The sequence below is a fragment of the Dipodomys merriami genome, unplaced genomic scaffold (genome assembly GCF_024711535.1).
Source record: "Dipodomys merriami isolate MVZ:Mamm:240054 unplaced genomic scaffold, mDipMer1.0.p SCAF_52, whole genome shotgun sequence".
NCBI classification, from domain to species: domain Eukaryota; kingdom Metazoa; phylum Chordata; class Mammalia; order Rodentia; family Heteromyidae; genus Dipodomys; species Dipodomys merriami.
The window spans coordinates 8,942,020-8,956,466 of NW_027206091.1; the positions used below are offsets into that span (position 1 = coordinate 8,942,020).

The following is a 14,447-nucleotide window of genomic DNA, read 5'->3' on the forward strand; positions in this document are numbered from 1 at the left end:
GAAAGTCAACCTAGCAACTGTGATGTCACCACTTTCAGGAAGATGATTGGTTAGATTCAGGACCCTGCGAAACATTTCCTTTGTAACATCCCTAACCCACCCAAAAAACCACAGAAAGAGGCAGTTGCACTGGGCTGATATATTTTGTTTAAAGCACAGCAGGGACAGTGGTAGGCTGAGTTCACTGGCAGTAGAAATCCCATTTCTGAAAAAGAGAAAGGCAAAACGTTGGAAAGAAAATGAGGAATTATGCCACAATGGATCTAGCGGTTTTAGCAAAAAAAAAAAAAAAACGTGTAGCCACAGGAACCAGATTTGGCCACACAAGACCTATGCAAATTGACCGAGAGTCTTCTAATTGATGCTCCTCCAAAGTAGATAAGGGCCTGATACAGTGGTACTGGGTAAGACCTGCAACTCAGCAAGCTGAGGCAGGAGGATGGAGAGTTTAAGTCCAGCCTAAGCAACAGAGAGGATTGTCTCAAAGGGAGGAAAAAATTAGGTGGCTCACACTTGTAATCCTAGCTACTCAGGAGGCTGAGATCCAACGATCCTAGTTCAAAGCCAGCCATGACAGACAAATCCGATACTCATATTTCCAATTAATCAGCAAAAGCCACAAGTGGCTGTGTGGCTCAAGCAACAGAATGCCAGGTTTTTTTTGTTTTTGTTTTTTTGGGGGGCCTGAACTCTGGGCCTGGGCGCTGTCCCTCAGCTCTTCAGCTCAAGGCTAGCACTCTACCACTTGAGCCACAGCGCCACTTCCGGCTTTTTTCTTTTTGCTTATGTGGTGCTGAGGAATTGAACCCAGGGCCTCAGGCATGCAAGGCAAGCACTCTACCACTGAGCCACCTTCCCAGCCCCGGAATGCCAGTTTTTAACAATAGAGACAAGTGAGAGAGGGAGGCCCTGAGTTCAAATCCCAGTACCAGCGCTCACACACACACTCACACACACATACATGAATTTGTCCCAACTCAAACAGCAAAGCAGCTGCAGAGCCTATTTGCCCAAGACTCCCAAGGGTCTTCCCACCAGAACCCTGCCAGCCCCAGGAAACTCACATCTGTCTTCACATCAACTTTGCCAGGTTTCAGAGTTTGGTCCTCTCGGACAATACTACTGGGAAAATAGCCCAGACGAGCAGCCAGATCTCCATAATATTCTCCCTGGACCTGAAGAAGAATTGTTGAAAACCTGATCTGGGAAGACGGCATTCCTATCCCAGCTAAAAGCCTCTATGCTCTCCTCTCTTGGATCTCCACATGCCTACCTCCATCTTTCCACTAAAATGTCAACTGCTCAGAGGCCCTCCCTGAGCACTCCTAGTCACTCTGTAGGAATACAGTAGCCCACATTTACTTTTTTTTTTTTTTATGGTTTCCTTATTGTCTTCCTTCACTAGGAAAGGTTATCATTCCCCGTTCTATCTTTGATACTCAAGACAAGAAGCTGGTCCCAGGCACAGTGGTGGATACGTTTAATCCCAGCACTTGGGAGCATGAGACAGGAGGATCAACTTTTGCACCAGGGGTGTGTACAGTGAGTTCAAAGCCAGTGTAGCTACATATCAAGACCCTATCTCCAGGGGAAAGAGAAAAGGACTTGGTGCTAAATGATACCACAGTTACTAGAGTAAAAATAAAGTAGCTAGATGGCTGCTGGTGGCTCACATCACCAACCATTCAGGAGGCTGAGATCTGAGGATCATAGTTCAAAGCTAGCTCAAGCAGGAAAATCCATGAGGCTCATCTCCAACTAACTACAAGTGGTAGAATGCTAGCCTTGAACAAAAATTCAGGGACAGTGCCCAGGCCTGAATTCAATCCCTATGACAAACAAGGTATGTCACAGAACTCTCTCCCCTTCCCCCCCCCCCCGCACCCCACTGTACCCCACCCTGCCTCTGGTTTTCCCTTCAGGTGAGAAACAGGTTTTGCTCTGACCCCAGCCCCATATCCTTCCCTGTCTCCCTGTCTCTCTCCCTGTCTGTCTCCTTCCAGACTCACACTTCCTCCCCAGAAGAGGCGGCCACGGCCTTTCAGCTTGGAGAAGACATATACAATTTGGCCCCTGTGTATGGTCAGGAATCGGCAGTCGGGGGCCACGTAGTCCTGAAGGGCCACCGCCATAGAAATGGGGTCTGGGGAAGGAATAGAAGGGAAATGACAACAGCTTCCACACAATCCACCAACCCAAACCCCCAACTCCTGGGTCCCCCCACTCTTACGGCTGCACTCCTCATCCGCACAGAGTTTCCGTTCAGCCAGCTTGGGCATGGGGCGGCCTGCCCCTCCAGGCCCCGGGAAAGCACACAGCAAGAGGATGACAAGAAACAGTGCAGACCCCGCCATCATGGATTGTGAGCAAGCAAACAAGTGGGGTCTCTTTCCTCTTGCCATCCCTCCCTTCCTCCCCTCCTGAGACACAAGGAAACCTGTGTTCTCAAGCCTTGTCTCCGCCCTAAACCAAACTTCCCCCACCACACTCACCATCCAGATTGGCAGCCAGAAGCACTTCCAAGGTAAGAGCAATCAGTCCAAGAAAATGCCCCCAGATGGGCCCCAAAGCAAACCAGGCCACTCCAAGTGAGTCACCCCTCCCCTCGCCAACCTGAGGCCAAGATATTCAATTCCATCATCTTTTGAGTCAGCTAAGTAATCTGGACTCTGGAACTTTGCTATCTCCCATTGTCCCCAGGGACAGAACTAGATCAAGTGTAGAAATCCATCTTGGAATTACCTTGTGTGGGGTAGGGGAGGGGTGGGGGCGCAAAACAAGGCAACCTTTGATTACCTGGGCCAGCCTCAGAGCTCAGATGCTGAGGGAGCCCCTATTCTGGGCCTCAGGCAATGCCTCCCCTTCTATTGCTCACTAGCAAACTCCGGACCAGATGACCAGGGCTAGGCTAAGTCCTCCTCTCAAACCACCCCTCCTAGCTATAAAATGGAGATTACAAAAGCAAATTTCTACAGTCTCCCAAAGGTACATTTCAGATGATTTATTTACTTATTTATTGGTTGGAGGGGCTAGACGATGTCCCTGAGCTTCTGTGCTCTCCTGCTTTCCAGGTTTTGTTTTTGTTAGTCATGGGGCTTGAACTCTGGGCCTTGGCGCAGTCCCTCAGTTCTTCAGCTCAAGGCTAGCACTCTACCACTTGAGCCACAGTGCCACTTCCAGTTTTCTGATGGTTTATTGGATAAGAGGCTCATGGACTTTCCCACCTGGGCTGGGTTTGAACCTCGATCCTCAGATCTCAGCCTCTTTAGTAGCTAGGATTACAGGCATGAGCTACTGGTGCCCGGCTCACTTCCAGGTTTTTGTGGTTAATTGGAGATGAGTCTCACAGACTTTCCTGCTCCAGCTTTCAACTGTAATCCTCAGATCTCAGCCTCTCTAGTAGCTAGGATTACAGCAATGAGCCACCAGAGTCCAGCTTTTATAGATGGTTGGCATCACCTAAGGAGAGGCAATTATAATCCCATTTCACAGGGCAATGATGGTGTATATAGATTTTGGACTGGGAGAAATCACTCAAAAGGCTAGAGCCCCCAAGTTCAATCCACAGTACACACACACAAAAAAAAAAAAGCCAGATTTAATGGTATATACTTGTAATTCCAGCTACTTGGGAGATTGAGAAGTTGGAGGATGGGAAACATTGAGATCCCCACTCAAAATTAAAAAGTAGCTGGGCCCTGGTGGCTCACACTTGTAAACATAGCTACTCAGAAGGCTGAGATCTGAGGATCATGGTTCAAAGCCAGCCTGAGCAAGAAAGCCTGTGCCTGTTATCATAATTACTAAAAAGATAGAAGGGGAACTGTGGCTCAAGTAGTAGAGTGCCAGTCTTGAGCAAAAACAGGAAGGTCTGAGTTCCAAGCCACAGGACTGGCAATTAAAATTAAAGGAGTAATTTTTTATATTCATTCAATAAATATGATTATACACATTATGTTAGTTCCTATTCTTGGCCTTGGAGACTCATCAGGAAGTGAAAAACTTGTATAGGGGCAGACAAGCAGTAAACCCACCTCGGCTAAACAAGTGTGTGAAGAAATCAGGGTAGGTTGGTGAAGTGTATGCTTTGAATGGTGAGGCCAGAGTTTCTGTCCCCTCCCAACCCCCCAAAAAATGATTATTTTAGAACACACTATGATTAGCTGTAGCCCATAATGGTTGAAATTAATTTCCCAAATCTCAATTTTACTTATCCATTGCTGCATAATTCATGACAGCAAAGTATCCTAGATCAAGGCTGCATTAAACAAATTTGTAATTATGACTGGCAAAGACCCTGTAGAGATTTGGTATTATCTGTGTCTTCAGGTATGATCAAGAGGTTCAGCGGCATTCCCCCCAGAAAAGCAGAGGGGGGTCCCCCACTGTCTTCATGTGCTGTAGATCTGGCAGGAAATTTCAAAAGCATGAGGAACAGAGGGTGAAGGTTATTCAATGTGGCCATATCCACTTCATCCAGGACCCCACCCTCCACCCCAACTCCCATGGAAAATTTATTTCTCCTCCATAACACAGGCATTCCAGCAGGGCCCTGAGAGACACAATTCTATTCATGAGAATGCAAATGGGAGCCCCGCTCCATTCCTTTCTTCACAGTCCTCGAACCCTGAGGTCTCTCACTCGACCCCAGGCCCTCTGTACTGCTTCCAGACCTTTCCAATGGCCTGCATGTTCTGGGTCTTTTCTGGGGGTTCAGCCCAGGGAGTACTCAGCTCCAGCCTTCACAGACCCTTCTGCAATGCTGTCTGTAGTTTTCCTTTTCTGTCAAGCTGAGGAGAAACCCAGGGCCTGGAGTCCAGTAATATGCCATGGCCAGAAACAGGAAGTGGTGGATATGAACACTCCTCTCTCACCTGTACACCTGTTTCAGATGCATGCGCAAGAACCACCTCCCGCCCCGCTTCCCAACCTCTGGATTGCCAAGTGAGCACTTTTTTTTGCTATCATTAGCACATTTACCATTGGCTTACTGCACACCCGATCCCCACCACAGGAGACAGCAAGCACACACTAAGTGTGCTGTGGGTGTGTGCACAAGCATTATCCTGGTATTAACAGAAGAAAATCAAAATACCACCAGGACATGGATAGTCCTTGGGGTAATGGGGGGGGAGGGGGGTTGGGAAAGAAGGGTGGTTTCCCAGACTGGAAATCAGGATCAGCTGATCACAGAAGCCACACATCACAAGCACCAGGTCCATGAGGCCCATGGTTTCTGTGCAGTGGGTGAGACATTTCCACTTGCCCATTTGCATTAAGGCCGCACCACGGAATGATGGCAGCAACCCCGTCCTCCTTTCCTGACCTTCACGTCATGTGGGGAGAAAGACTACACATTCCCCTACAGTAGACAGGGGAGAGGAGGAGAAGGAAGCAGCATCCAGACAAAATGGGGTACTCTTAACAAGTGCATCTTTGTGTGGTCTACAATCTGCCTAACTTGCACAGGGCAGTTAGAAAATAAAACCGGTCAGCCGGGCGCAGTGGCGCGCGCCTGTAATCCCAGCTACTCGGAAGGCTGAGCCCGGAGGATCGTTTGAGTCCAGGAGTTCTGGGCTGCAGTGCGCTATGCCGATCAGGTGTCTGCACTAAGTTCGGCATCAATATGGTGACCTCCCAGGAGCGGGGAAACACCAGGTTGCCTAAGGAGGGGTGAACCGGCCCAGGTCGGAAACGGAGCAGGTCGAAAATAGAACCGGTCGGGTGCTGGTGGCATACCTGTAATCCTAGCTACTCAGGAGGCTGAGATCTGAGGATTGCGGTTCAAAGCCAGCCTAAGCAGGAAAGTGTGTGAAACTCTTTTTTTTTTTTTTTGGGTCCGGTCGTGGGGCCTGAACTCTGGGCCTGGGCACTGTCCCTCAGCTCTTCAGCTCAAGGCTAGCGTTCTACCACTTGAGCCACAGCGCCACTTCCAGCTTTTTTCTTTTTGCTTATGTGGTGCTGAGGAATCGAACCCAGGGCCTCAGGCATGCAAGGCAAGTGCTCTACCACTGAGCCACCTTCCCAGCCCCAAGTGTGTGAAACTCTTATATCCAATGAACCCCCGGAGAACCAGAAGTGAAATCGTGGCTCAAAGTGGTAGAATGCTAGCCTTGAACAAAAAAGCTCAGGGATAGAGCCCAGGCCCTGAGTTCAAGCCTCATAAGAGAAGAGAAGAGAGGAGGGGAGGGGAAAGGAGAGGGGAAGAGAGAGGAGGGGAGGGGAGGGGAGAAGAGGGGAGAGAAGAGAAGACACAAGACAGAAAAAGAGCCAGAAGTCAATATAACTTAAGTTTGTGTAATGTTATTATACAAACTGTGTGTTTTCCCAAAATTCCATGAGATCTAAAAGCCTGGTGTGTGTTGATATGAAGGGAAGGGAAGGAACCATAGAAAGCAAAAAAATAATGGGACAGACAAACAGTTGTGAAAAAAAACAAACCTCAAAAAACAAAAACAAAAACAAAAAAAACAACACTTTAATTCCAGCCTAACAGCGCCAGGTGCAATGTCTGGGGACAGACTCTGGGTACAATGCTGTGTGGCGACCACGCACTCACACACGGCTCTGAGAAGGCCCCCAAGGTGGACTTACCTTCAGGGACTGAGCCAAGGGGGACAGAGGTGGCCCCAGGACGGGGTTGGGGGCAGTCCGGGGCAGGGGAAGGGTGCTACTTCTTGGCAAAGGAGATCTTCATGGCGTTGTTCTGGGTGATCTTAAAGCCTTGCAGGGCGTCTCGAGCTGCCCCGGCCTGAACCTCATTGTCAAACTCCACGAAGGCAATGTCGTGCCGCCCGGGGACCAGACGGACCTCTTTAAAGCCAGGGAACCTATGAAGAGGGAACAGCAGATCTCAGGGCTCCGCCCCTCATGTCAGCACCTAGTGAACAGATGCTAAACATCCTACAGAGGGCAGGACAGGCTCTCACAACAGCCAGATTATCAGGCCCAAAATGTGGACAGTGCTAATAGGACAACAGGCAAGCACCAGTGCTCATGCCTGCAATCCTAGCTACTCAGGAGGCTGAGATGTGAAGATCATAGTTCAAAGCCAGCCTGGGTAAGACAAGTCCATGTGACTCCTATCTCCAATGAAACAAACAAACAAAAACCCCAGCAGTGGAGCTGTGGCTCAAGTGGCAGGGCACCAACCTTGAGTGAAAAAGTGCAAGGACAGTGTCTAGGCCTTGAGTTCAAGCCTCAGGAAATGCACATACACACACAAAAGGCTCAGAACCTGGAGTTTACTGACCCCCTCCTCAGAGGCTAAACCAAGACCAGCGTGACCCCCATCTCCACAGATGGCCTCTCCCACAGCCCCAGACTGGAATCCTCCACCTTCCACCTTCCATAGCAGTCCCTGCTGCCTGCCAGGCCTGAGCTGGCTCAGGGGGCTAAGAGCACAGCCCTGAGGCCCACTCGCGTCATTTCCCTTTGCGGCTGCACTTACTGGTTGAAGAGCATGGACAGCATCAGTTCGTTGGTCTCCTCCGGCAGGTTGGTGAGGAACAGAATATGATTGGGTGGGTTCTCAGAAAGCTGCAGAGGAGGGAGGGGACCAGTGTGAACACCAGAGCCACAAGGGGGGGGGGGCTTGGTGGCCCCACATGCACTCCTACATTTCTATCTGCACCCCACGCCTCCAAAGTGCGGTACAAGGCCAGCTGCACAAACTGGCACGTGGCAGATAAATCTAGATGCTGGCCTCTGCTCCGGCCTCCCCCTGGCCTTCACACCTCCCAACAGGCTGATGCCTCTGACTAGGCCGCCCTCCTCACTCCCTGCTACTTGCCCTATACTTTGGGATCCCCGCTCCAGTACCAAGAGGGCTGCCCAGATCACTCCATCTAAAACAGCTCTCTACCACCCTGCCCGTTCTGTTCCCCTATTCTGCTTTGGAGGACTGGGGAGGCACAGGACACTTACAGGCTGGGCAGGTGGCATCTGCCCTGGCATGAGCTGCTGCGGGGGCATGGCTCCTGGTGGGATCTGTCCTGGCGCGAGGCCTGGTGGTGGAATCATGCCAGGAGGCGGCATATAGGGCGGCTGTCCTGGCATGTGGTGCATGATGCGTGGGGCTTGAGTCATCGGCGGCATGCCCATGCCCTGCAGAGGAAGAGGATGAGATCGACACGCTAAGGAAGGAGGCGAAGCCAAGGGAAGGCAAGTTACAGTGCCCTCAGATGAGAGACAAAAAGAGCCAGGCACCAGTGGCTCATGCCTGTAATCCCAGCTACTCAGGAGGCTGAGATCTGAGGATTGTGGTTCAAAGCCAGCCCAGGCAGGAAAAGTCCCCGTGAGACTCTTCTCTCCAATGAACCACTCAAAAACCAGAAGTGGCACTGTGGCTCAAGTGGTAGATCGATCACCTTGAGCTGAAGAGCTGAGGGACAACACCCAGTCCTAGAGTTCAAGCCCCACGACCAACCAAAAAAAAGAGAGAGAAAGACAGAGAGAGAGAAAAGAGCCCACACTCAGCCAGGTGTAAGAGTGCATGTCTGTAATCTGAGCCCTTGGGCTGGAGGATTGAGTTCAAGGTGTGTCTGGGCTACACAGCCATAATCTGTCAAGAAAATAAAAAAGGGATAGGTATATATGGATATTTCTAGACTCTTTTGTCTGCCCCATTGGTATGTCTTTTCCTGTTTATTACTAGCCTTATATCCAGTGCCACTTATCCACTAAAGTAATTTTCTACATAGACAGTGATTTAAAAGACATGGACAGCAGGCACTGGTAGCTCATGTCTATAATCATAGCTACTCAGGAGGCTGAGATCTGAGGATTGTGGTTCAAAGCCAGCCTGGGCAGGAAAAGTCCATGAGATTCTTTCTTCCAATTAACAACCAAAAAACCACAAATTGACACTGTGGCTCAAGTGGTAGAGCACTAACTTTGAGCAGAAAGGCTCAGGGACAGCACCCAGGCCCTGAGTTTAAGCCCCATGACTGACCAAAAAGAGCGAGAGAGAAAGAGAGAAAGACAGACAGACAAACAGCAAAATCAAGGTGAAGAAAGAAATCAGGCAATAGATAATGGAGAAAAATAAACTTCAGAAATAGTCCAGCAGAGGAGATAGGTATTAAAAAAAGAGAACCTACCCAGGGGAGGTGCTTGAACCTCCCCTGCCCCTCCCAGAAAAACACTGTATTTGCTTTAAAAAAAAAAAAAAAAAAAAAAAAAAAACGAAGAAGAATCGGGTGCCGGTGGCTCAACATCTGTATTCCTAGCTACTCAGGAGGCTAAGATCTGAGGATCTCAGTTCAAAGCCAGCACTGGCAGCAAAGTCTGTGAGACTCTTATTTCCAGTAAACCACTCAGAAACCAGAAGTGGCACAGTGGCTCAAGCGGTAGAGTGCTAGCTAGCCTTGAGCTGAAGAGCTGAGGGACAGCACTCAGGCCCAGAGTTCAAGCCCCACACCCACCAAAAAAGAAAAAGAAAAAGAAAAAAATGGAGCCAGGCACTGGTGGCTCATACCTGTAAACCTTGGAGGGTTCCTCAGGAGGCTGAGATAAGGGGATCATAATTAGAGGCCAGCCAGGGCAAGAAAGTCTCTGAGTCGCTTATCTTCACACCAAAAAAATCTAGAAGTGGTGCTGTGATTCAAGTGGTAGAGTGGCAGCCTTGAGGAAAAAAAACAACTCAACTCAGAGACAGTGCCCAGACCTGAGTTCAAGCCCTAGGACTGACACAAAAAAGGAAGGAAGGGGTCTGAATCCCAAGAACGATGTCTCCCCACCTAGCCAGAGCCTGATGCTGCTGGAGGCCTGGTGGCTTACCGGGACAGGCCCCTGTACAGCTCCCACTACAGGGGCAGCGGCCCCACCCTGCACAGCCTTCTTGGCCGATGGGGTCTCCTGGCTTTTGGGCTTCCGCTTCTCCCGCTTGCGGTCCCGTTCCACAAAGGTCCCCTTCATCTTGGCAATGATATCCGAGTCCGTCTTGGCATACTGGATGCGCTACCAAAAACAGAAGGGAAGGTGTGGGATTCAGAGCCAAACTGCCTGGGACCCACCGGGAACTTGGAAAAGAACCGTTACAGAAACTGCTTGGCTACAATTTTACTCATGCCCAAACTGGGGATGCTTCCCATTGGGAAAAGAGGAGGGTTGAGTGTAAGTGCTAGAACGGGCTGTACCTGACACACAGCGAGAACGCTGGGGTTTTTAGGGGACAGATGGAACCGCCTCACCACCAGCCCCATGCAGGGGAGCTTCTGCTCACACATGGACAGAGCTCAGCGGTGCAGGTGCTAAAACTCACCCACTCAGCCCTCTAAGGGACAATCTATCTGAGGCTGGGCCCCCACTCCAGGCCTGGAGGACAGCCAGATGAGCACACAGAAGCCCTGTCCAATGGAGCACGGTCAGCATGGCAAAGAAGGCTGAAACATGACTTCCAACATGTTGACAAGTGACATCTGCAGACAGGGTGGCCAGGAAAGGTCTCATGGAGGTGACATTTGTCCAGATCACAAAGGGGGTTGGGGAAGAGCCAACCATGAGGCTATCTGGAGACAGAGCCTTCTAGCACAGGAATGGCCACAGAAAGAGCTAGGCCTGCTGACACTGATGAGAGGGAGGAAGAAAGCAAAGGCCCCAGGTGGTCAGGAACCATCATGAGTGAAGACTATATTTGTCCTAGGAAGCTTAAGGCTACAGTGTTGGAAGCAGGAGAGCAAGGAATCCTCACTCAAGTCTCGAAAGGAGCCTTGTGGTGTGGACAAGGAACTTGGGGAGCAGGACCCCCATGAACAGGCAACTGCCATCTGCTCTGACTAGGCCTGAAGCACAAAAGTGCAAGAAGCAGGCAATATATACTGGGTGCTGGTGGCTCATGCATATAATCCCAGCTACCTCAGGAGGCTGAGATCTATGGATTGAGGATGGAAGCCCATCTGGGCAGGAAAAGTCTGTGAGACTCTTATCGCCAATGAACCACCAGATAACTGAAAGTGGTCCTGTAGCTCAAAGTGGTAGGCTTGAGCGAGAGTTCAGGACAGCACCCAGGCCCTGAGTTCAAGCCCCACAACTGACAACAACAACCACAAACAAGAAGCAGGTGACAGTAGCTATGTGTTTTGATAAAGTTCAAAGGATTTTCTAACAAAATTCTCTCTCTCTGTCTCCTTACCATGGGCTTGTCATAGAAGGGGAAACCCTGCATGGAGCGCAGGGCATTGGTGGCACTGCTGACTTCCTTGAAGATGACAAAAGCCTGACCCCTCATCTTCAGGCTCCGTGATACCAGGATATCCAGAATCTGGCCAAACTGGGAGAAGATGGCATACAGGGACTTCTTCAGTTCTGTGGGCAGGGAAGAGGAAGAGAAGACCACATTGTAACCAGATGCCTATGTTCCATATCCTAGGACTCGACTGCACCAACTAGGGGACAGAGCATCCAGAATGTCACAGGTCAGTCACCTCTCCTGACTGCACAGTCACAAGAGCGGAGAACAAGCAGGTTGGGGGCAAGAAGGTGCTGGAGTGCATCATGGGAAGGGCTCAAAACAGTATCTGGGCTCACACCTGTAATCCTAGCTACTTACGAGGCTGAGATCTGAGGAACACGGTTCAAAGCCAGCCCAGGCAGGAAACTCCATGAGATTCTTATCTCCAATAAACCACTAGAAAACTGGAAGTGGTGCTGTAGCTCAAGTGGTAGAGCATTTGCCTTGAGGTAAAGAGCTGAGGGACAGTACCCAGGTCCAGAGTTTAAGCCCCATGACCAACCAAAAAAAAAAAAAAATCTACTCTTGTGTGCATTGATACAGGGGCTTGAACTCGGGACCTGGGCCCTGTCTCTCAGCTTTTTTTTTTTGCCAGTCCTAGGGCTTGAACTCAGGGCCTGGGTGCTGTCCCTGAGTTTCTTTTGCTCAAGGCTAGCACTCTACTGCTTGAGCCACAGAGCCACTTCCACCTTTTTCTGTTTATGGAGTACTGAGGACTCGAACCTAGGGCTTCACGTATGCTAGGCAAGCACTCTACTTCTAAGCCACATTCCCCTGAGCTTTTTTTCACTCAAGGCCAGCACTCTACCACTTGAGCAAAAATTCTATTTCTGGCTTTTTGATGATTACTTGGAGATATGAATCTCCTGCACTTTCCTTTATAAGCTGGCTTTGAACCACAATTCTGAGCTCTCAGCCTCCTGAGTAGCTAGGATAACACTCAGAAACTACCAGTGCCTGGTAATAACCTAAATTCATTCCATCAAGCTCCTATGGTTCTTCTGATAGTTTTCTTTTTTTTCCTCCCCTTTTCACGTAGCTCAGGCTGGCCTCTGAACTCTCAGCTGCTCCAACTTCTGAAATTGGGGGGGGGGGGGGCAGGTGGCGGGATACAGAGGTACAACACTATGCCTGATCTTGTGACCAACTGTCTAGAGATGGTAGTAAGAGTTGCCATTCATTCTCCCTTCAGTCCACTGGGTATAACTAAAAACTCTAAGAGTTTTGTTGCTTACAAGAATTGAAGTGGCTTGAATTTGTTTTGGTATTGAGGATCAAAGTCAGGACCTTACACATAGTTAGGTTGTGTGTTTTCCCCATTAGCTACATCCCAGGCAAGAGGTGAGAGAGCTTTTGTTATTGTTCTTGATTTGTTTAAAAACAAGACATAGCTCTGTGACACTGGCCACCCTTAAACCTCAGATCTTTCTGCCTGCAAATGCTTGGACTACAGAGTGCACCACTACTCCCAGCTCAAGAATAAGTTTTTGTTTTGTATGCCAGTACTGGGGCTTGTACTCGGGGCCTTATGCTCTCACTTGGCTTTTTCCACTCAAGGCTGCCCCTCTACCATTAAGCCAACCTCCACTTCCAAGAATAAGTTGTTCTAAAATAGATTTTCATTCCAATAACCAGGCACTGGTAGCTCATTCCTGTAATCCTAGCTGCTCAGGAAACCAATATCCAGACAGCTGTAGTTCAAGGCCAGCCTAGGCAGAAAAGTCTATGAGCCTCCATCTCCAAAATAAGGAATAAAAAGTAGAGGTAAGGGTGTGGCTCAAATGGTAGTGGGCCAGCCCAGCAAGATCAAGGCAGAGCTCAAATCCTAGTATGTAACAAAGAAATGGGGGAAAAAAATAAAACAGCAGTCTCCTGCAGGTTTAATGTAAGGATTACATATATTCAACATTTACAGCCTGACAGACATGGTGGAACAAACCTGTAATCCCAGTTCTGGAGTGGAGGTAAAGAGGATCTAAACAATGAGAACACCCCTGAAATCAAGACAATCTCAGTTTCTGTGCTCGAAGATGTCACAGGCCAGTGGAAAGACAGCCTGATGACTCGCAAAATGATCTGGGGTTCAGGGGAAGGCAGGAGAAATCCAACAAGGCTTCTTGTAAGAAAGATCCTGTATAAATTAGTGCCTAAATGAATTACCAATGCTAATCAGGTTCAAAGGCAGAGCATAGGCTGGACATGGAGGCAGAGGTTATTTACAAACCCCAGTGGGGTTAGCCTCCCCCCCACCCCCGGTTTGGAGGATACAGCAAGAGTGAATGCTGGAAATGGAAAGGCATCAACTCATGCCGGGCAATCTACAATCAGACTACACCAAGAACTTACCATCTTTCTTGATCTTCTCGTTGAGGTTGTTGATATAAATCGTATGGTTGGGGCGGGTCTCAGGAACTGCCATGTTGTGAGATTCTGAGGTAGAGCTTAAAAAAAAAAATTTAGAAAGTGACTTTAGTCTGAGTTACTCCCAATCTTTTGACTCAACTGCCTTACGGGGTCTGCTCAGGGATGGATAAGAGGAAAACAGGCAGGCTCTCGAGTTGTGGGACTTGACGGAACACCCAGGGAAACAACAATGCGTGCGTGCGACTCCTGCTCCTCCAGAAAGCGTGCTTAGAGCAACCTCCAAAAGTTTACTACAACTCCCAAGATGCACCACGCGAGCCAATAGGCGGAGCGTCCCAAGCGGCGATATCTATTGGTCCATAGGGAAAAGGGGCAGTGAGGGCGAAAAACCCCGGATGTAGAGCCAGTTAAAGAAAGCGGCGATACTTTCAGATAACCTGAACTCCTACAACGCAAAAAAAAAAATCCCCAAACGACGTGCGAATAGGCCCAGCACCAAGTACTCCGCCCACCCTCCCGGGGGCCGATGGCTGTTCTGTGGTCTAGATAACTTACCAACAAAAGCCGCAGCTCCGGCAAATAGCTTCAACTACGTTCCCTCAGACCGGACCACAAAGCTTCCTCCCTGGCCCCACCTCTGCTTTCCTGAAAAACCAATCCCCGCACGGAGATTCGGAAGATTGACCAATCAGAGTCAGTCTCATCCCCTCGGCTCCAACTTGCCAATCAAAAAGACGCCTGGGTTCCCGCCTCAGTAGAAAAATCCCGCCCCCTGCGAGCGTTCCGCGCTCCGCCGCGCCCCGGCCTACGGGCCCAATCAGCGAAGGTCACGAGTTCCTAGCCAATCTGC

At 49.6% G+C, this 14,447-nt stretch overlaps 2 protein-coding genes across 3 annotated transcripts; both read right to left on the reverse strand.

Annotated features, from left to right (window-relative positions):
• Positions 1-123: 123 nt before the first annotated feature.
• LOC138811205 (melanoma-derived growth regulatory protein-like) lies at positions 124-6,364 on the reverse strand. The gene is made up of 4 exons (XM_069998878.1): positions 2,231-6,364; positions 2,010-2,143; positions 1,065-1,175; positions 124-205 (listed from the first exon to the last, which is right to left on the reverse strand). The coding sequence occupies exons 1-4, from the start codon at positions 2,493-2,495 to the stop codon at positions 182-184; spliced, it is 534 nt and encodes a 177-aa protein (XP_069854979.1). The 5' UTR covers positions 2,496-6,364; the 3' UTR covers positions 124-181.
• Positions 6,365-6,456: 92 nt separating this feature from the next.
• On the reverse strand, positions 6,457-14,250 carry LOC138811204 (U1 small nuclear ribonucleoprotein A). Of its 2 annotated transcripts, XM_069998876.1 has the most exons (7): positions 14,153-14,250; positions 13,580-13,674; positions 11,135-11,307; positions 9,781-9,960; positions 7,927-8,106; positions 7,451-7,539; positions 6,457-6,830 (listed from the first exon to the last, which is right to left on the reverse strand). In XM_069998876.1, the coding sequence occupies exons 2-7, from the start codon at positions 13,650-13,652 to the stop codon at positions 6,671-6,673; spliced, it is 855 nt and encodes a 284-aa protein (XP_069854977.1). In that variant the 5' UTR covers positions 13,653-13,674; positions 14,153-14,250; the 3' UTR covers positions 6,457-6,670. The 2 variants fall into 2 exon arrangements, with proteins under 2 accessions (XP_069854977.1, XP_069854978.1); XM_069998877.1 differs by lacking the exon at positions 14,153-14,250 and having other exon boundaries at positions 13,580-13,862.
• Positions 14,251-14,447: the final 197 nt, after the last annotated feature.